This window comes from Mauremys reevesii, linkage group 20 (assembly GCF_016161935.1).
Source record: "Mauremys reevesii isolate NIE-2019 linkage group 20, ASM1616193v1, whole genome shotgun sequence".
Taxonomy (NCBI): domain Eukaryota; kingdom Metazoa; phylum Chordata; order Testudines; family Geoemydidae; genus Mauremys; species Mauremys reevesii.
In genome coordinates this window covers 2,342,665-2,365,363 of record NC_052642.1, presented here as the reverse complement: position 1 = coordinate 2,365,363, position 22,699 = coordinate 2,342,665, and the positions used below count along the sequence as shown (strand labels likewise).

General features: G+C 43.7%; 1 protein-coding gene across 1 annotated transcript in view; it reads left to right on the top strand.

Annotated features, from left to right (window-relative positions):
• Positions 1 to 5,308: 5,308 nt before the first annotated feature.
• The window catches only part of BAZ1B (bromodomain adjacent to zinc finger domain 1B), an 80,415-nt gene continuing 63,024 nt past the window's right edge, over positions 5,309 to 22,699 (top strand). The window contains exons 1-4 of the mRNA XM_039507582.1: positions 5,309 to 5,715; positions 14,706 to 14,822; positions 19,149 to 19,293; positions 20,629 to 20,827. Of these exons, the coding sequence (XP_039363516.1) occupies positions 5,603 to 5,715; positions 14,706 to 14,822; positions 19,149 to 19,293; positions 20,629 to 20,827 (574 nt within the window). The 5' untranslated portion in view covers positions 5,309 to 5,602. The remainder of the gene's footprint in view (positions 5,716 to 14,705; positions 14,823 to 19,148; positions 19,294 to 20,628; positions 20,828 to 22,699) is intronic.

Genomic DNA, 22,699 nt, shown 5'->3' with positions numbered 1-22,699 from the left:
AGCTCAGCAGTTTCTCTTTGGAGTCTGGTCCTAAAGTTTTTTTGCTGTAGGATGGCCACCTTAAAATCTGCTATTGTGTGGCCAGGGAGGTTGAAGTGTTCTCCTACAGGTTTTTGTATATTGCCATTCCTAATGTCTGATTTGTGTCCATTTATCCTTTTCCTTAGAGACTGTCCAGTTTGGCCGATGTACATAGCAGAGGGGCATTGCTGGCATATGATGGCATATATTACATTGGTGGACGTGCAGGTGAATGAACCGGTGATGGTGTGGCTGATCTGGTTAGGTCCTGTGATGGTGTTGCTGGTGTAGATATGTGGGCAGAGTTGGCATCGAGGTTTGTTGCATGGATTGGTTCCTGAGCTAGAGTTACTATGGTGCGGTGTGCAGTTGCTGGTGAGAATATGCTTCAGGTTGACAGGTTGTCTGTGGGCGAGGACTGGCCTGCCACCCAAGTCCTGTGAAAGTGTGGGATCATTGTCCAGGATGGGTTGTAGATCCCTGATGATGCGTTGGAGGGGTTTGAGCTGGGGACTGTATGTGATGGCCAGTGGAGTCCTGTTGGTTTCTTTCTTGGGTTTGTCTTGCAGTAGGAGGCTTCTGGGTACACATCTGGCTCTGTTGATCTGTTTCCTTATTTCCTCGTGTGGGTACTGTAGTCTTGAGAATGCTTGGTGGAGATTTTCTAGGTGTTGGTCTCTGTCTGCGGGGTTAGAGCAGATACGGTTGTACCTCAGTGCTTGGCTGTAGACAATGGATCTTGTGGTGTGCCCGGGATGGAAGCTGGAGGCATGAAGGTAGGCATAGCGGTCAGTAGGTTTTCGATATAGGGTGGTGGTAATGTGACCACCACTTATTTGCACCGTGGTGTCTAGGAAGTGGACCTCCCGTGTAGATAGGTCCAGGCTGAGGTTGATGGAGGGGTGGAAGCTGTTGAAATCATGGTGGAATTTTTCCAGAGTCTCCTTCCCATGGGTCCAGATGATGAAGATGTCGTCAATGTAGCATAGGTAGAGAAGGGGCGTGAGTGGACGGGAGCTGAGGAAGCGTTGTTCCAGGTTGGCCATAAAAATATTGGCATATTGTGGGGCCATGCGGGTGCCCATAGCGGTGCCACTGATCTGGAGATATATATTGTCATTAAATTTGAAATAGTTGTGTGTGAGGATAAAGGCACAGAGCTCAGCAACCAGTTGTGCTGTGGTATCATCAGGGATATTGTTCCTGACAGCTTGTATTCCATCAGTGTGTGGGATGTTTGTGTAGAGAGCCTCTACATCCATGGTGGCTAGGATGGTGTTTTCTGGAAGGTCACCAATGCATTGTAGTTTCCTCAGGAAATCAGTGGTGTCACGGAGATAGCTGGGAGTGCTGGTAACATAGGGTCTGAGTAGAGAGTCCACATATCCAGACAGTCCTTCAGTGAGAGTTCCAATGCCAGAGATGATGAGGCGTCCAGGATTTCCAGGTTTGTGGATCTTGGGTAGTATCCTGGACAATGATCCCACACTTTCACAGGCCTTGGGTGGCAGGCCAGTCCTCGCCCACAGACAACCTGCCAACCTGAAGCATATTCTCACCAGCAACTGCACACTGCACCATAGTAACTCTAGCTCAGGAACCAATCCATGCAACAAACCTCGATGCCAACTCTGCCCACATATCTACACCAGCGACACCATCACAGGACCTAACCAGATCAGCCACACCATCACCGGTTCATTCACCTGCACGTCCACCAATGTAATATATGCCATCATATGCCAGCAATGCCCCTCTGCTATGTATATCGGCCAAACTGGACAGTCTCTAAGGAAAAGGATAAATGGACACAAATCAGACATTAAGAATGGCAATATACAAAAACCTGTAGGAGAACACTTCAATCTCCCTGGCCACACAATAGCAGATCTTAAGGTGGCCATCCTGCAGCAAAAAAACTTCAGGACCAGACTTCAAAGAGAAACTGCTGAGCTCCAGTTCATCTGCAAATTTGACACCATCAGCTCAGGATTAAACAAAGACTGTGAATGGCTTGCCAACTACAGAACCAGTTTCTCCTCTCTGGGTTTTCACTCAACTGCTAGAACAGGGCCTCATCCTCCCTGATTGAACTAATCTCGTTATCTCTAGCTTGCTTCTTGCTTGCATATATAAACCTGCCCCTGGAAATTTCCACCACTTGCATCCGAAGAAGTGGGTATTCACCCACGAAAGCTCATGCTGCAAAACGTCTGTTAGTCTATAAGGTGCCACAGGATTCTTTGTTGCTTTTACAGATCCAGACTAACACGGCGACCCCTCTGATACTTGACAGATTTTTCAGAATTTTTTGGAGTGAGAGACTTAACTCCTCCTGTTTCCACATGTTGAGGGTATTCTTTTTAGGGTTGCCAGGATAGGTCAAAACTGGTCTGATAATGGCATAGGGGTTGCAATGTAAATAATAAAATAACACACAACTGCAGAGTCAGAACCCTGTTCTTCTAGCTCCAAAGCGCACAGGCCTCCGCCATACTGGGTCAGACCAAAGGTCCATCTAACCCAGTACCCTGTCTTCTGACTATGGCCAATGCCAGGTGCCCCAGAGGGAATTAACAGAACAGGTAACCATCAAGTGATCCATCCCCTGTCACCCATTCCCAGCTTCTGGCAAACAGAGGCGAGGGACACCATCCCTGCCCATCCTGGCTAATAGCCATTGATGGACCTGTCCTCCATGAATTTATCTAGTTCTTTCTTGAACCCTATTATAGTCTTGGCCTTCACAACATCCTCTGGCAAAGAGTTCCACAGGTTAGTGTGTGTGTGTGTGTGTGTGTGTAAATACTTCTTTATGTTTGTTTTAAACCTTCCGCCTATTAATTTCATTTGGTGGCCCCTAGTTCTTGTGTTATGAGGAGTAAATAACACTTCCTTATTTACTTTCTCCACGCTGATCATGATTTTATAGACCTCTATCATATCCCCCCTTAGTCGTCTTTTTTCCAAGTTGAAAAGTCCCAGTCTTATTAATCTCTCCTCATACAGAAGCTGTTCCATACCTCTAATAATTTTTGTTGCCCTTTTCTGAACCTTTTCCAATTCCAGTTGAGCTAAAGGAAGATCTCTTTAGCTGTCGCCTGTAGGAACATCCTTACGTTCAATCTAATCTGTAACCAGCCAATAAAGGGCAACAGGATCCCAAATATACAGTGCCCAATCTTGTAATCTCTTAAACCAATGGTAAAAAAAGCTTCAGCTAATACCAGCAAAAGCAAGATTGAGCTGAAAATTATCCACAACAAAAATCATTAATAACTTTGGTTAATTACAACCTATTTTAATCAAATTTAGCAACTGAACAAGTTCAAAAGGTGATTTAACAATACGGACAATTTGAAGGGCCAAAAAACAACCCATTTCTGAGCTAGAGGGAGACGAGCATTAATCAGGGCCGGCTTTAGGCACTGCAGGGCCTGATTCGAAGGAGCTGCCGCCGAAGTCCCACCACTGTCTTCAGCAGCAGCTCAATCGCTGCCGCGGAGGAAGGTCCCTCTGCTGAAATGCCGCTGAAGGCACCGGCAACGATTGAGCTGACACCGCTGACAGTGCTGGGACTTTGGCGGCAGCTCCTTCAGGATGTTGCATGGCCCTCTTAGGGGCATGGGACCCGATAATCGCCCTAACGCCAGCCCTGGCATTAATCCAGTCATATTTAAAACAATGGAATGGTTTATGTGACTAATTGTTTTGAAAACGTGCAGAAACATTTTCCTTTGCCTTCAGAGTAAGGCTATGTCTACAGTAGCACTTTTGTCCCTCAGGAGTGTGAAAAAAGCGCCCCTCATAGGGTGACCAGATGTCCTGATTTTATAGGGACAGGCCTGATTTTGGGGTCTTTTCCTTATATAGGCTCTTATTACCCCCCCCCCCCACACACACACACACTCCCTGTCCTGATTTTTCACATTTGCTGTCTGGTCATCCTAGCGGCCCCTCAGAGTGACATAAGTTTCACTGACGAAAGCACTGGTGTGGACAGTGGTATGTTGGTGGGAGATGCTTTCCTGCTGACGTACCTACCATGGCACAGAGAGGCTATGTGGGAGATAGTTACAGCGGCGCAACTGTGCTGCTGTAAGGTCTGTAGTGTAGACAGACTAAATGTGGCAATTTTTAAGCCAAATCAAATTTCCAAACAAAAGGAGACTAGGATCACAACAAAAATGACAAGCTCATGGAAGGGAAGAGGGGTGGATGAAGCCCAGGTGCAGTGCCTGCTGCTTGTGGGAGTGTAGTGTTGTCCATGGTAAAGAGATCTGCCTATTGTTTGGCTCAGTTTTCCCTATGTTGGAATAGGTTTTTTTTAATACAATGTTGCTACATGTCATAGAATATCAAGATTGGAAGGGGCCTCAGGAGGTATCTAGTCCAACCCCCTACTCAAAGCAGGACCAATCCCCAGACAGATTTTTGCCCCAGATCCCTAACTGCCCCCCGGTTTGAGCTCACAACCCTGGGTTTAGCAGGCCAATGCTCAAACCACTGAGCTCTCCCCTTCCCCGAGAATAACAGTAGCCCCATTTTACAGAGGATGAAACAACAGCAGAGAAAGGGGCAATTGACTCACCTGCAGGCATCCAGCAGGCCATGGACTAGAACTCAGGTTCTTAAGGCCCCATCCACTGCACCTAGACCCCTTGACCAAGAATGCTACAGTCATGAGTCCGGCACCAAGAGTTTGGTTTAAAAATCATGACTTTAAAGATAGAGCAATAAACACACATTGCTTGTTTGTTCTGTGTCTTTTTTATTTGCCTTTGACTTCTGTACAGGGCGGGGTCACGTTCTCAAGCTTCTCGCTGCCAGAGCGTCTCTTGGAATCACCTGACTCCAGGCGCTGGTGCTTGGGGACTGGCAGGATGGGTGGGCAGGACGGGCTGGGGCACCAGGGCTGGGCGTGGGGACCCTGCTCAGCGAGGGGCCAGCCTGGCTCAGCCCCCCCCGGCCAAGCCGGGGGCAGGGAGCGGCGGGGGTAGCCGGCTCCGCTACGCAGGGGGCGGGCGGGGGAGCGGCGGTCTCTACAGCCTCGGCGCAGCTCAGCCGTCCGGGCCAGGCGCTACCCCTTTAAGGGGGGGAGGAGGTGGGTTCCGTTTGTGGAGACAAAGCCGGGCGCGCGGCCTCTCCGTGGTACCCGGATGGATATGAGGGGGACGCGCTCCCATTGGCCGACGAGGGAAGGAGGCGGGGCTAGTAACGGGGCCACAAAATGGAGTCTCGCTCCCCTCCGCTTACATAACGTGACCTTTCACCCTACGCGCTCTGCAACCTAAAGTGTCCGCTAAGTGGGCGGGGCTAGGCCAGTAGACAGGCGCGCCACACGGCCACTAGACTGTGTGTGGCCCAGACTGCGACCAATCGGGCGGTGCCGTAGGCGGGAAGGGCTGGCCTGGCGGTAAAAGCAGGTTAGGGTGCGCGCGCAGCGCTTCTGCCGGCCGCTCGCTCGGGAGGGGGGAGGGGACTCTCCCGCCATTTTTCAATCCTCCCGCCCGGGTCCTACCGCTGCTGGGGTTGCTGTGGGGAGCCGCCAGGCCCAGCCGGGGCCACTTCGCTTCCCGTCATGGCGCCGCTACTGGGCCGCAAGCCCTTCCCGCTGGCCAAGCCGCTGCCGCCGGGGGAGGCGGGCGAGAGGTTCATCGTCCCTCACACGCAGGAGGCCTTCCGCACCCGCGAGTATCCGCCCGGCCCGTGGGGCCTGAGGGAGGGGGCCGCTGCGGGGCGGTAGGGGCGGTTCCGAGGGGACAGTGGCCGTGCTGGCCCCGGTACCGGGAGGGGGTGACTGAGCGGCCGCTGCCCGGGCTGGGCGTGGGGCTGCTGGCGCTGTCCCGCGGCTGCGAGGAGCTCCCGGTTGGGCTGGGGCGGCGCAGGCGGGTCGAAAGTGCCCTGGGTACCGGCCGCTGCCCCGCGTGGCCCCGCGCCCCTCTGGGGGAGGGGCAGCGCCCGCTCCCGCTGACCGGGGCCCGCTTGACTCGCTGTGCCGCTGACAGCGCTCCGAGCCCCGGCGCTGTCACTTCCCTTGGAGCCCGGGCGTCGCGCACAGCGGCCGGCGTGAGCTGCTGGTCCGCGAAACATCAGCCGGTGGTCGGGGGCTCGGGAGGTGGGGTCCTACCGCCGGAACTGGCTGCCTCGCAGGCTCCTGCTGTCTAGCTTCTGCCCCGGCCGCCTGGGCTGCGCTTCGGCCGGCAGCCCAGCCTCGCACCGAAAGTAAACTAGTCACTTCCCGTTTTGTTTATAGTCAGTTTCTGTTACCCGATGCTGCGTGATTTGTGTGGCAGATGCTTATACAAACGGCTCTGTTCGTTTGTCACTTCTTCAGAGTTCCACCAAAGCTGCTTTATAACTCCATGTTTCCTAGATTATTGAATGGTTTGTCTTACTGGGCAAGAAACAGGGCTTCAGCCTCCAAAAACTGATGAAGTAACTGAATACTTAGGTTCATATTGTTAGGCTGGTAGTAAACGCAGATGGTTTGTGAACACTTGCTTGTGTCTCAGGATATCTTGTGAAATTCAGTTCCTGTTTTATGATTTTTAATTTGGTAAAATAAAGGGAAGGGGTTTGTGTGAAAGAACCCAAGTATAAGGGTTAATTTGACAAAGGCTATTTTAAGAATCTGACATACATGCTTGCTGCTTAAACACTTGAAATGGTAAATATGTTAAGAAAACTAGCCTTGCTAAAGCTTAGGCCCTAGAACATTGCACAGTATGTTTGTTTTGTAGCCTACATTGTAGGAACTTGCGACTATAACTCTTTTTGAGGACAGATAACTATTGGATTTAAACCATTTTAATTCTTCTTGATTATTGGCCCTCCTTTGCATATAAGGGCAGATCTACACTTAAAATTATGCAGCGGCACTTAAGTGAAGATACCCCCTACACTGAAGGGAGAGCTTCTCCTATCAGTGTAGTTAATCCATGTCTGAGATGCAGTAGCTATGTCGATGAGAGAAGATCTCCCGCTGACATAGCATTGTCTACACCGCAAGATCTATATTACTACAGAGGTGTAGATTTTTCACACCCCTGAGTGATGTGGACTTGGCCTAAGTGTTTGTAGGATCAGAGCCAGAGTAGAAGGCTTGTGGTCCCTGCTTGACAAATTTATACCCCAATTTAAGACATGGCAAAATAGTTTGTGTAACAAGAGAACGAGGCAGACAAGAACACATAGGCCAGGACTGTATGCAGGTATAAAGGTTTGAGTGTCTTAGTATAAATATTAATGAGATAAATGTCAGAAGCCCCAGCTGGCCATATATGTAATAGTTGTCAATAGGCCTCAGTTTACTCTAGTCATTGGAGCAGAATTGGGCAGGGGACTTATTTAGCAAGTTTATTTCTTGCATAAGTGATGGTGTGGAAAACATAGCTCTTGTGGGAAAAATTAAGAAACAGGCAATGGAAGTTGCTTGTCTGCAGTGGATTCTTTTCTCTCTATATATACAGTTTGAAAACCCTCTGGGAGTCTCCTGTATGAAAGGCAGGCTATAAGTTCATGGTATTGTAGCATAATAATCAGTGTTCATCACTTCTTGGAGGGATGAAGAGGGGGAAGTGGGTGGTAGGCAAATCAAATAACAATCATAGGAGATGCACCAGCAATTCTGCGCAGAGGACTTAATGTCTACGTAGATTGGTGTGTGGGTGGGTTTTTTTGTTTTCTGTGTTTTTTGTTTTTCTTAAATGGGCTGTAACTCTACAAACTACTGGCCCTGGAGACTGATCTGTCCTCTGTACAACAAGTGGGATGGAAACCGCAAGGAGAATTTAGATTGTGGAGGAAATGTATAAATGTGTATAATGTGCGAGAGATCTTGGCAGCCCTTGAGACAAAGAGGCTCCACAACTTATAAAGACTCTTGCATTAGAAAATTTTCTGTTACTTCACTATGAAGTACAGCCAGGTAATGCCCATAGGAAGGATTATGTAGCCTTTGAAAAGGAAGTGTAAGTCTGAGATTCAGACAGGTATTACTAATGCATTCAGTACAATGAAATGGTGTTGGGGTGCCTTAATGCAATGTGAATATTCATTTTAAATAATTTAAGTCTGAATAAACCTACAGTTCATGTGACTGACATCTTAGATGATGTGGGATAGGACATTGAAAGGAACTTAGAAAAGCAACAAGATTGGGGCTTGAAGGCTTCAATGACTATTACAATTTCAATATACAGCAGGGTGGATTGACTTCAATTACTGGTTTTAATCATGTTTTAAATCAGTAAGCAGTAAACCTTGAGTTAAACCATTTGATTTTAATTGTTATGCATTTGTATTTATTTATTTTCCTACAGAAAAGTTGCTTTTTATTAGTTGGTTTCTATTAAAACATGTTGATTTGCAGCTAAATATAGTCTTTTCACTAAATTTGGTCCTTCCTTTTTGCAAGGAGGATATAATAAATTGATGCACATTTATTTAAGCAGTTCTATAACATAAGGTACATTTATGCAGGTTCTTAATTTTTACATTTTTTATATTAGAAAATGGTGAATCTAGTATTTTACTAGATTAATTTTTTACTTGTGGTTTATATCAAACTCTATTTGATTGGGAATTCCAAAGCAATTAAAAGTACTGAAAAAAAACAACAAAAAACCCCACCTCCAACATTTTAAAGCCTTTAATTTTTTTTAAATAAAACTACCTTAAATGTGTGGATACGTGAGAATTTTTTTCTTAACATGTTTTGCATTTGAAACTAACTGATTTATTAAGAAGAAAGTATTCTCTGTAGTTAGTGAATTAAACTTACTGTTGTCAGCATGCCCTTCAGATTTTAGAACTAGTAGATCTCGCACTCTTACACCTAGTTTTCATTCATAGTTTGGAAGTGTTCATTTTCAGTTTACTATTGGTTTTTAAGAACAAACATTTCATTGAACTAGCTGAATAAACTGCAGTGATGAAAATATTCTCTGCTCCTGCAGAACCAGCTACTGCTGTCAAAAGTTGGTTTAGCACTTCAACAAACTTTGGTTCCAGGTGCTTAGCCAGTGGCCTTCACCAATTCAGTGGTTTGACTTTCGTTAAGTTGTTGGAAGTAAACATATACTACTACTTGTTTGTTTAGTTTAAATTATTTTAACAGATTATAATACATTTATGCTTTAACACTGGTTGTCACAATTTCAAATTTAATTTTAAATAGGTTTAATTTTTTAAAAAGCCTGTATTAAATTTAAATAAAAAATCTGATTTAAATACAATCATTTTAATCATATTTTATGCACCTTGATATGTATGTGTTGGTTAATTAGTGAGGGGATGTGAGGTATACGTCTGCAAATGGTTGAAGGGTGTAATTGCCAAGGAAAAAGAGAGGCTAGGGGAGTGACAGGGTGAAGAGTCTCTGAGTTTTCATCCTAAAGCTGCTTTCAAGGCAATCAGACTCCAAGACATTTAGACCTTCTCTTCTCTAGGAAAAAAGGTGTGTAAGGGCATGTCTTCACTGGCAGTTGCCACAGCAGCGCTTTAATGTGGCTGTGTAGTCACGACAGCTCTCCTAGCGCTATTAAAAAAACCCACCTCCACGAGGGGAGTAATTTCCAGCGCTGGGAGTGCTAGTGCATTGTCTACACTGCTACTTTACTTGCTGCTTAGGCAGCAGTGACCGGCACGGGGAGTGCCTTTTCGATTGTTGCACTCACCCGGCACGTCCGGGTCTTCAGCAGCACTTCGGCAGCGGGTCCCTCAGTCGCCGACAGTCTTTGGCGGCATTTCGGCGGCGGATACTTCCTTCTTTGGTGGCAAGGTTTATTACCCACCGCCGAAATGCCACCGAAGGCTGTCAGCAACTGAGGGACCTGCTGCCAAAGACTCAGACGGGTGAGTGTAACAATTGAAAAGGTGCTCCCCCTGTGACGGTCCTGATATTTTGGAATTCTCATCTGGTCACCCTATTTACAGCGCTGAAACTTGGAGCACTTAGGGGGGTGTTTTATCACACCCCTGAGCGAGAAAGTTGCAGTGCTGTAAAGTCGCAGTGTAGACAAGGCCTTAGTTAAGAACAAAGGTGTCAGTTAAGAACCCACCGTTTTCCCTAGTGAAGACAACCTTCAACACTTCCTTCTGTGTTGTGTAGGTTCTTATACTGAATCCATCAACATGATGTAAAGTGGAATCTGGTGGCACCTTAAAGACTAACAGATTTATTTGGGCATAAGCTTTCAGTGGTAAAAAATCACTTCTTCATATAAGAAGTGTGGTTTTTTTTAGCCACGAAAGCTTAATCCCAAATAAATCTGTTAGTCTTTAAGGTGCTACCCGACTCCTTATTTTTTTAGTGAATACAGACTAACACAGCTATCCCTCTGATGATGGAAAGTGAAATTCTTTGGATTTTGTCTAAGGGTTAACTGTAGGTCATACTTACTAAAATACTTTCCTGCAGAGAGCCTTAACTTCTGTATGAAGGGTGGCAAACAGTGGTGAGCTCAACTTCCATATGGGAAGGGACACAGGAAGTATCTAGAGCAGAGTGGGTGGAGGGGATGGGCTGGTCAGTGGAGCTTGAATACTTATTTGGGCTTAGTGCTTATTTGTAGCTGTGCATGGCTGCCCTCCACCACCAAATCCCCTTAAAGCCTTTTTAGAGGAAAAACACCCTGCCGAGTCCACTGCATGATAGATGAAACCTTAGGCTTCTGGTCTGTGGCTTGGAATGAGCCTTGTTAATTGTCTCTCTCTGGAGAGAGGTGGGATGAATCACTTGGCAAAGTCAGAAATACTCTTCTGCACAGGTTGGCTAATGGGTCTAAACAGAATCAGGTAACATTTACTTTAAGTCTCACTTGGCTTTATGCAGCATACACATGGGAAGGGAGCAGTCTGCAATACATGTTTTTCCTAATTCAGGAGTCTGATATCCTGTCAAAAAGACAAACTTTGCTTTGTGTGGCCCAAGTGTCTCTTTTCCAGTGTGTAGGGTTGCTAGCTTGTGACTTCTTTAGAGATGTATTTTGTTTACACTGATTGTGGTTTGGAAGAATGCAACTGGTATGCACTGTGCAAAACGCACAGCTTGAGACTCTACCTAATTGACCTGAGAGTGAGGGAGGGAATGCTGAAATCGAAAGTGGCCTGCCCATAAGCAGTGTAATTTGTTTGAAAGCAGTGTTGTTTTCCCCAAAAATAAAGCTTGCTGCTCTCACTTATTTGTCTCCTTTTGTTTAGTATGTGTTCTAAGGCAATGAACTGGGTCTGAAAGAGTTCAGTATCTCCTATTCTGGAGTGGCACAGAAAATGATAGAGCGAGAGGTTTCACAAAAGGGAAATGCTTTGCAAAAGACAAACTTTCAGATCTTTGCATGTGGGTGTCCAGAAAGTTAAAATATGATTGGAAAATAGTATTATAGGCAGCACCAAAACAGTATCGCATCATACTGAAGAGACTCTTAGTCATAGGAACTTTGTCACCCTTGTGGCAAATTATTTTTAAAGCCAAGACATAAAGTAAAAAGCATGTTTCACATTAAACACTGTAGTTATGACAAATGTGACTGTCATCATCAGGGTAAGAATCAGTTTGTTATAAGTACATTAACCATGTTTACGATAAGCAATTGCTTTCTCGGTGGTTAATGCAAATGGAAGTAATTCAAAGATGATTCTCAAACTGTTGCCTGGTTGATACTACTTGTAGGGATATTAATGGCTTCCCAACAATGAAAAAGCTGCATAACTGCTTTAATCAGTCTTGTGTGTGTTAAGCTGATTTTTTTTTAAGATTAAGCATTCTTTAAAAAGATTTTGTTTTGGCACAACTTAGTCTTCCAGGTTTTAACACCTGAGTGCTCTTTAGTGTCTTACCTACATGTGAGATATTGTCCATTGCCAAAGTGGTATTCATCTGTTAAATTGAACTTGCATGTTATCCATAGATATTTTTGCAAGTCTATCAGTAGCTGATGTTCTGGAATTTTTTTTATTAATGCATCTTCAAGGCTCATGGAAATTGCAACCACCAACTCAGTGCTATTGGTGGAGAAGCTATTTGGTTATAACAGCGAGACAGTCCTGTCAGGTGGCTTGAAATTAGAAAGATTGGCTCTCTTTCCAATTTGAATGGAAAGAACTAAATAGAACTTGCACACCTGAATCACTGTAATAGCATCATCCTATTTTTCTGGGTTCAGCCCCTGAATCACAAAATACTACACCTCTACCCAGATATAACATGACCCGATATAACATGAATTCAGATATAACGCGGTAAAGCAGTGCTCCGGGGGGCGGGGCTGCGCATTCCGGCGGATCAAAGCAAGTTCGATCTAACGCAGTTTCACCTATAATGCAGTAAGATTTTTTTTTTGGCTCCCGAGGACAGTGTTATATCGGTGAAGAGGTGTATCTAGTCTGTATGCTTCCTAGCACTGTTTTGTAGGAGCTGGGAGACACAAAAAGCAGGGTAGCATTTGTGAACACGAACCTGGAATGCTAGTTAAAGAATGTGGCCAGCGGTCAGCGTTGATGGGCGCTGACCAGCTGTAGTTGGAGTTGAGTGCATTTGGGTGACAGATCTGGACTGGAATGGGGACGCACCCTCTGGATTGTAGACTGGTAAATTGTTGTACCTGCTGGCTTTAAAATTATACTCTAAAAGCATAGCATTTTTATACACTGGGATTATGCTTCTTTGTCCATGAATGCAAGGAAAAAATGTGTACAAAAAACCTGGAGGTGTAGGAAATAGTGTTAGAAATTTGTTAGTCCCAGCTAAGGCAAGGCATTTACGTGCTCTCTTTCAGACTGGCCGCAGAAGGAGCTGAGTCTGTCTTCAGGGACAGAGAGAACAAAGGCCCAGCATGTTGTGTGGCAGCAAAGCAGACCCTTAACTATCTTCTCCAGCCACAGATGCAGCACACAGTCTACTGATTTTGCAAACATTTAATCACTTCTAGACCTCAGATGTGTGTTCTGTTACCATTTGTTAAACATTGTTAAATATTTAACAAATAAGGGCACCCTCTCCTCCTTTTTTCTCTAGCAATTATATGTGCTAGTGTAAATGAACACTCGGTGTTCAAATATTGTCTGTATTTGGTGGGTATGTGGGTGGTGTGTTTATGGGGTGGGAGATGACTCCCAAAAGATGGTTGGGACAACTGTTGCTTCCAGGTTTGGGATTCTTCCTACACTGAGAGCCGGGATTGTCAGTGCCTCTCAAGAGAAATGGATTTAGGCACTTTTTGTTCTTGCTAAAAAGTTTTAGGTAGGGCTTTATAGTTCAGTGGCTGCAGTTTCTCAAGTTTATTGCTGAAATGGTTGGTAGTGGCTGTAAATATAAGTAGGAATCTTAGTTTCACAATTAGCTCTCTCTGCATAGTATCTCTAGAGAGCTGGTTAAAATTACATCTTAGACAACCTGTGTACTTGATGCAGTATCAAGAAAAAACTTCTATCGGGGTTCACTGCAAACAATAATCTGTGAAGGATATCTCCTATAAGTGAAGGCAAAGATCAATTTCTGGAACTTGAAAGTTAGTGATTCCATCTAACATACTAAACAGGTATTTTAAAATGAAAAACAGGACACAGTGAATGCTTCTGTACACTTAACACTGGTGCAAAGATTGGGAATTCCAAAAGCCTTTTTTACTGTTTTATCATCAACACACGCTTTTGGGAGAGAGGAATGTCTAACGCTTTGGCTAGTGGCAACCTTCTCTAAAGATGACCTATTCCCAGTATAGTCTCTTGCATTGCATTGGTTGCTGTGGATACAAATACAATACCTACTTGCCACATGCATCATATCATTTGTGGCTCAGTTTTCTCCAGCTGGGATAGTGTGAGAGGGACCCACAGAGACTGGGATTAATAGTTGTATGTCTTTTCCTTCTTAACCAGACTCTGTGGAAAAATGTAATGCTAGTATTAGTACCCCCAGGCTTGGTTTAACTGAGACACGCTAACGGTAGGTAGCATAATATCCTAGAAGTAATTTCCAGCACTGAATAGCACTGCCTTCCACGGGAGCATAAGAGTGAGAAATCCTTCACAGGAAGGGTTGTAAGCTACTGGGTTAGCCAAACTGGGTTTATTCCTCTGTCGCTACAGTGATACATAGTTATTGTAAGTGTGCTTTACCTTCCATGCTTGGTGTTCTATTGCAACTCTGTTTCCAAGGTAAAGACACTTTTCCTTGCCTCTCCTCTCCTTTTTGTCCCCTTAATTCCCAGTGTTTAATAACCAAAAAAATTGCAACTTGAGGCTGGTTTTGATATATGAAGAAGCTAATACTGTATTAAAGTTCAGCTGAATGGAAAGGAACCAATTCTACTAATTTAACAAATTGCTTGTTTTGGGAATTCAAGGAATTTGCCGTGCGGTAATTTTAATCTCTAATAAATTGTCTTTAATTCTGGAATTTACAAGTACAGGATGGAGTAAGACCCTCGTCTCTCTTAATTTCCTTTTAATCACATTGTTGTGCATTAGTGCAGATGTTCTTTATGCTATTTTTCAAACACAAGCTCTCCAATTTAACTTAAATTGAGAATATTGTGTACATACAGAAGCTAAGGTTTGGCTCCGCAGAACTGCAGCATAATATTGTCTCCTAGCCTAGTCAAATGGAAAGGGCTATATAGTACTTTTGGTTTTGCTGTCTGCTCCCTGAATCCTGTTTTCCTGAGCTGATGCTCCTACAGAGAGTATGAGGCACGGCTAGAGAGATACAACGAACGAATATGGACGTGCAAAAGCACAGGAAGCAGCCAGCTGACGCACAAAGAAGCTTGGGAGGAGGAGCAGGAAGTTGCTGAGCTGTAAGTAACAGTGCAGAAGTTGGTATGCATCTATCTTTAGAATTTGGGGGCAGGAGAGCTGCCTTTAGAATGATAGGTGGCTGCTAGTTACACAGCAAGGAGTTTAAGGTTGTGACTAGTTCCTTAGGACTTTGTAAGATGAAAGAAATTTGACTCCAAATTTGACATACTCATGAATGCAGCTTAATCTGTAATGTTCTTTTCACAAAATAACTGAGTACAACATTTGGCATATCTCTCAAAACTACCTACACAAAGAGGGAATTTTTCTTGCTGAAGGAGAAAAAACAAAAGCACCTAAGTTGTGTGACTTTTACTGGTTTCCATATAATGATGGTGTGCATACCAGCTAACTCTGCGGCAGTTGTTGTTTTTTCCAGATCTGTGCAGGTATCAACGAGTGAACTGGTGCCATTAAATTCAGTAGTATTTTGGAATAAGGTATTGGTGATCTGCTCCACTTGAAACAAACTGCAAAAAAGCAAAATTGCAAGGATAGTTCTGCCAAGTGCTCTCTCTTTTCCCTACCAGTTGGCCTACCCACTTTTGTCAGTCTCACAGAGTGGCCAGAACTTGGGTTTATATCCAGTGTAAAACTTGCCACGATGAAGGAACCTTTCTAAGGGCAAGTCCTTGATTGAACTAATTAGGTATCTTATTCCTTAATTGCTGTACCCAATGAAAGTGAGGGAGTTGAACACATAACAAAGGGCATTTCTTTCTCAGTTTTACATACTGGCAACTTTGGCTTTGCCTCTTTCACTCTATAAAGATGACCTGTTCCCACCTATTTAATGTGTGTTTATAGATTAAATCTGTCTTGGATATTGCTTCTGCTGTGTTTACTGGGGAGGGAATTCATCATTTTGATTGGAATAAGAGGTGATAGTCCGTGACCTAGAGAGGAATTGCCTGCAACATTTTTCTTGTCCAATTAAATTGCTCCCTTTAAAAACTACTCCCCAACCGTACAAGATGCCAGAAGCCTTAGATAGAGATATTGTTGTCTTTGATCTCTCTCCAGCTAATGCTCTTCAATATGAGGGAAGTGTATGTTGCTGGTTCTGTAATTGCATAATCTTGAAGTAGCTGAGTCAGTGGATCACTTGCCTAGTTTTGCTGACTTAATCTGATGCAGTGATACAGGATTAGCTAACTGCTCCTGTTTTTCTGAAAGTTTTCAGTTACATAAATGAGAGAATGTCTCAATTCAGGTTAGATACAGAGTTTTATATTTTTCTTAAACCAAATAGACATTCAGTAAAATGTCTCTTAGACATTTCATGTTGAATGAGAATTATAATAAAGATTTCATGCAGCTGCAGATTTAAAACTTAAAACATTGATCTGAATGTACAAGTTTAGTCAGCCCTTGTTGTGAGGAATCCACTGGTTAGTAATCCTAGAATAACTACAAATGAGGTCTTGGTCAGCAAGAGCTACCTTAAATCTAAGAAACAAGAAAACTTTCGATAGGGTGAAGTGGAATTTTTCTGTCACTAAACAAACTTGAATTTGGTGCTTACATTCCCTTTTAATAAATATAATAAAAAAAAATTAATGAATGGTGAGAATTCAAACTGACAAACCTGCTCTGATTTAGGAAGTAACCAGGCAAGCTTTCCCCCATTCTTCTAATTCAGTTGTTCTCAAACTTTTTTTGTACTGGCGATCCCTTTTACACAGCAAGCCTCTGAATGTCCCCCCATAAATTAAAAACACATTTTTAAAATATATTTAATACTATTTTAAACTGGTATTTTATGTTTAATATAACTTTTCACAGCAGACTTACTAGTGCAGACTTGACAGCAGACTTGCTATGTAGCTGGGTGACACATACTCATGACCCCCACATAATAACCTTGCAACCCCCCTGAGGGATTGTGACCCCCAGTTTGAGAATCCCTGTTCTAATTAATCATCCTTCACACAACTAATTCAAGATCATCCAACAATATTAGATACATCAGTGGAACACACATTTGCATAGACTGAAATACTGCACAATAATTTATTTAAGTAAGCTCTACTTACTGCATTATAAGACATATAAAAATATTTTGACAATATAAACTTAATATGGGAGAAAATGCCAAACTTCAGTTGGGATTGCAATACTCCTGAAGGGAAAACTCATCTTGAAATTAAAAGGTGAAAAGTAGGCCTGTCAATTAATCTCAGTTAGCTCAGGCGATTAACTAAAAAAAATTAATCGTGGTGAATCGCACTGTTAAACAATGGAAATACCAATTGAAATTCATCAAATTTTTGGATGTTTTTCTACATTTTCAAATATATTGATTTCTATTACAACACAGAATACAAAATGTACAGTGCTCAATTTATATTATTTTTATTACAAATATTTGCACTGTAAAAATGATAAACAAAAGAAATAGTATTTTTCAATTAACCTTATACAGGTATTGTAGTGCAATCTCTTTATCCTGAAAGTGTAACTTACAAATGCAGATTTTTTTGTTACATAACTGCTCTCAGAAACAAAACAGTGTAAAACTTTAGCGCCTACAAGTCCGTTCAGTCCTATTTCTTGTTCACCCAGTTGCTAAGACAAACAATTTTGTTTACATTTGCAGGAGGTGCTGCTGCTGGCTTCTTATTTATAATGTCCTCTGAAAGTGAGACCAGGCATTCACATGGCACTTTTGTAGCCGGCGTTGCAAGGTGTTTACGTGCCAGATATGCTAAACATTTGTATGCCCTTTCATGCTTTGGCCACCATTCGAGAGGACATGCTTCCATGCTGTTGATGCTCATTAAAAAGTAATGCGTTAATCAAATTTGTGACTGAACTTCTTGAGGGAAAACTGTATGTCTTCGGCTCTGTTTTACCCACATTCTGCCATATATTTCATATTATAGCAGTCTCAGATGATGACCCAGCACATGTTTATTTTAAGAACACTTTCACAGCAGATTTGACAAAACACAAAAGATACCAATGTGAGATTTCTAAAAATAGCTACAGCACTCGACCCAAGGTTTAAAAATCCGAAGTGCCTTCCAAAATCTGAGAGCGACGAGGTAGGGAGCATGCTTTCAGAAGTCTTAAAAGAGCAACACTCAGATGCAGAAACTATAGAACCCGAACCACCAAAAAAGAAAATCAACCTTCTGCGGGTGGCATCTGATCAGATGATGAAAATGAACATGCGTCGGTCCTCACTGCTTTGTATCGTTATCAAGCAGAACACATCAGCATGAACGCATATCCTATGGAATGGTGTTTGAAGATGGCAGGACATATGAATCTTTAGCGCATCTGGCACGTAAATATCTTGCAACGCCAGCTACAGCAGTGCCATGTGAATGTATCTTCTCGCTTTTCGGTGATGTAAACAAGAAGTGGGCAGCATTATCTCCTTTAAATTATAACCAAACTTGTTTATCTGAGCGATTGGCTGGGCAAGAAGTAGAACTGAGTGGACTTGTAGGCTCTAAAGTTATACATTTTTCTTTTTCAGTGCAGTTATTTTTTGTACTTAATTCTACATTGGTAAGTTCAACTTTCATGATAGAGATTGCACTACAGTACTTGTCTGAGATGAATTGAAAAATACTATTTTGCTTTTTACAGTGCAAATATTTGTAATAAAAAATAAAGCAAACACTGTACACTTTGTATTCTGTGTTGTAATTGAAATCAATATATTTGAAAATGTAGAAAACATCCAAAATATTTAAATAAATGGTATTCCATTATTTAATAATGTGATTAATTGAGATTAATTTTTTAATCGCTTGACAGCCCTAGTGCAAAGATAATTGAGTGTCCATGTGTCTCATAACTGAGTTACATAAATTATACGCCTCTCCTGGACAGAATACAAAATAACCTGAAGAAAGATTGGTTCCTCTAGGCACTACTGCAGTAGATATGTTTAAGAATAAAAAATATGGAACTTTATTTTTCTGGATAGGAATTATATTAAAAAAAAATCTATTGCCATGTTTTTGGGTCAGTAACACAGGCAGGGTTTGTTTGGTGTGTAGGCAACACTTCATAGGGAGTTGGCAATCGGCAGCAAGATGAGCACTGCCAGCATGGCCCTGTTGCACAGATGTGCTTTGTATTTCTTGTGGGTACAGAAGTGAATTTATATTGGTGACCGTATGAACATTTATTTTTTCTTGTGATAAATCTCACTCTGACCGCTTGCATTATTATTTATTCTAATGTGATGTCACCTTGAAAGTGTTTAATTCACTGTCAAAATGCTGTCAGTGGCATGAACTGGCAGAACATGTTGCATTTCGTATTTTGTTAGCTAGATGATGTAAACTTTTCACATCCTTGTTCAGTTTGAAGGAGGAATTTCCCACCTGGTATGAGAAACTGGTACTGGAAATGGTCCACCACAATACTATTTCCTTGGAGAAGCTTGTAGATGCAGCCTGGCTAGAGATCATGACCAAATATGCAGTGGACGAGGAGTGTGACTTTGAGGTGAGGCTCTAGTTTCAAATATTTGCCATGCTTCTGCTTAATGCCGCTATCCTCAGGAGAGAGGTAAGAGGAGGTCACAAACATTTTCCCCTTCAATCTTCATGACTATCTAAATTTGGTGCAGAATGGTAGGACTCTCTCACCTCTTTGTGGAATTCCCTTGATAATGCCTATTTCCAAAGCAATAGTGTGGAAACCTGTTTCTTAAGCCGAGGCTAACGTGGTATTGTCAGAAGAGGAGTGGCTTGGGCAAAGGAGACTTACATCATGCCTAGCAGAAGAAGGTGGTTCACATCTACCTGCTCTTCTGCTACACACACACCATGTTCCCAATAGGAATAGCAGAGTGTAACTGACACAGCTTGCACTAGTTCAGGGGTGGGCAAACTTTTTGGCCCGAGGACCACATCTGGGTTTGGAAATTGTATGGTGGGCCATGAATGCTCACAAAATTGGGGGTTGGCTTTGGGATGGGGTGAGGGCTGGGGATGAGGGGTTGGGGGTCCAGGAGGGTGCTCCGGGCTGGGACTGAGGGGTTTGGAGGGTGGGAGAGGGATCAGGGCTGGGGCAGGGGTACAGGCTCCAGGCAGCGCTTATCTCAAGCAGTTCCCGGAAGCAGCGGCATGTCCCCCCACCAGCCCCCTGGCTGTCCCTACGCGTAGAAGTCGGAGAGGGGACATGCCGCTGCTTCTGGACACGCTCCCCAGCTGGAGTACCGGAGCGAGGGAAAGTTAAGGGATGGATTAAAACATCTGAAGGGCGATAGTTTGCCCACTAGTTTGATTCTCCTACTTCTTGGAAAGGTCTACAGTAATGGCAGAAGCTCAAATGTGATTAGAGGAAGCCCTCCCTACCTCCAATTTAAAAAAAAAAAATGTGGGCTGGGGGGACTGAGTGGAAACTCAAGTTTGTCAAAAAGAAAGGGGAAGATGCAGTCCTGGTGCTGTGACAGTATATATTTTGGACTGAGTTGTGTTCTGTTTCCTGAGCTGGGACCATTGTGTTGCAAGGGGTTGTGTGTGTCATCTCATCTGGAAGATTGAGGAAGTAGCAATGGTGGACTTTAGAAAAGTTTGTGTGCGGGTTTTCTTTTCATTGGAGTAATAAGCAGGACTTCTGAATGGGACGGATAATGAGGAGATCTTGTAAGTCTGTGACAGAGGAAACTATAGAAGTGTCTCACTTGAGGTCAAAGATTAAAAATTGTTCTCAAACCATAGTGTGTATGTGACTCTTACTTTATTTCACTTTCCTTCCTTCCCTTCAAGTGTTAAAAAGCTGATCAACTCATATTTCCTGCCTAGTTACTGTTTTTTGGTGCATTTTTCTGCTCAGGTTGGAAAAGAGAAAATGCTGCCTGTAAAAATTTTGAAAGTACATCCACTGGAGAAGGTGGATGAGGAGGCTGCTGAGAAGAAATCTGATGGAACATGTGATTCCCCATCCAGTGACAAAGAGAACTCCAGTCAAGTAGCCGAGGACAACCAGAAGGAGTCAGTGCTGAAGGAGGATGACAGCAGAAGAGAGATTATGAGTGAGTAACAAGACAGCCTACTTAAGGGTTTGTGATCTGGGGGCAAAGGGGAAGCACAAACCCAAATGTTCTCAGGCCTGGGTTATGAAATACTGTACATGCTCTCTGAAGAGCACTGTGTGGATCTTCTCACTCGGTGTTACACGATACACCAACATTCTGAGCTAGGGGTGTAGTTTGTGACAAAGTTCCTCCTCTACCTTGGTGGGTCCTGCGTTTATTGGCAGATTTGCTCACCGGGTCAACTCCTCCTGTGTCTGATCAGGAGTTGGGAGGTTTGGGGGGAACCCAGGCCCGCCCTCTACTCCGGGTTCCAGCCCAGGGCCCTGTGGATCGCAGCTGTCTATAGTGCCTCCTGTAACAGCCGCCTGACAGCTACAACTCCCTGGGCCACTTCCCCATGGCCGCCTCCAAACACCCCCTTTATCCTCACCACAGGACCTTCCTCCTGGTGTCTGACGCTTGTACTCCTTAGTCCTCCGGCAGCACACCCTCTCACTCTCAGCTCCTTGCGCCTCTTGCTCCCAGCTCCTCACGCGCACCCCACAAACTGAAGTGAGCTCCTTTTTAAACCCAGGTGCCCTGATTAGCCTGCCTTGATTGGCTGCAGGTGTTCTAATCAGCCTGTCTGCCTTAATTAGTTCTAGCAGGTTTGCTGATTACTCTAGTGCAGCCCCTGCTCTGGTCACTCAGGGAACAGAAAACTGCTCATCCAGTGACCAGTATATTTGCCCTCTACCAGACTCCTGTACCCCACTGGTCTGGGTCTGTCACAAGTTGTAATGGAATTAAAAAGCACTGCAAGTCTGCAGTTACATGTAGTCCATTACTTTGTCTTACAGAAATCAAAATATGTCTAGATTTGCCTTTGTCCAATATAGTCATATGAAACTTTCTTCAGTAGTCCTGTTAATTACAGCATGTGTGCAGTTTCTTTAGGACCTTTATCAAAGCTAAGAAAAATTGGGCATGTTTGTCACTGGTCGAGCTGCACTAGTGGTGTTGATAGAAGCTGTAGTATAGCCAGGGCTCGTGTCTTCATCAGTATGTTTAACTTCGCTCAGAGTAAGGTTAGATCAGATAAGGGTAGACACAACTGCCATGACTAGGCTGTAGCTTCCAAAATTGCTGCCACTGGTTGACAGTTGTCAGTCTAGAGGCAGCGTTCTTTATTAATCCCAGGCACATGGAGGCATACTCACCGCACTTGAATGACCTACACCAAGAATGTCGACCATCCAATGTTCTGTGCACACTGCAGCTGAAATAGTGTCACTGAAATAATGGCTAAGCTTTGCTCAGTTGATGCTGTGGACAGGACCTAGATGTTGCTGTCACCTTGTTGGTGTTTAGAGGGAATCATTGAGAAACCTTTCCACTCTGTTGTGGGAACGCTTCAAGACTCTTCCTATATTTCAACTTCCTGCTGGTACCAGACACTTCTCTTCTCTGCTCAGTCATGAAGATGTATCTCATCCTCTCTGAGTTTCCTGCTGGAGCATAACTGATTACACTGGTACTTGCCACGTTGCTGTATTTAGGGTCACTTTCTACATAGTGACCAGCAGACAACAAAATGCAGCTAAAACAGAGCATTGTCAACAAAAATAGTGATCAGCAGAACTAGGTAATGGTTTGCACTTCTGAAAGGTCAGTAGTATTTAACAAGGAAGAAAATACCCTCTGAGAACAACGGAGATGATGCATGCGTGGTGATGGGGCTGGGAGTTAGGCACTAGCTAACATCTAGTGTGGTAGAATTGCTGAGAGTTAAATTTAAATTTCTGTCAACTACATCTTAAATTTAGAAGGTGTAGCTTGACACATGAGGTTCAAAAGAACGGCTGATGGGAGCAGAAGGCAAATCAAAAG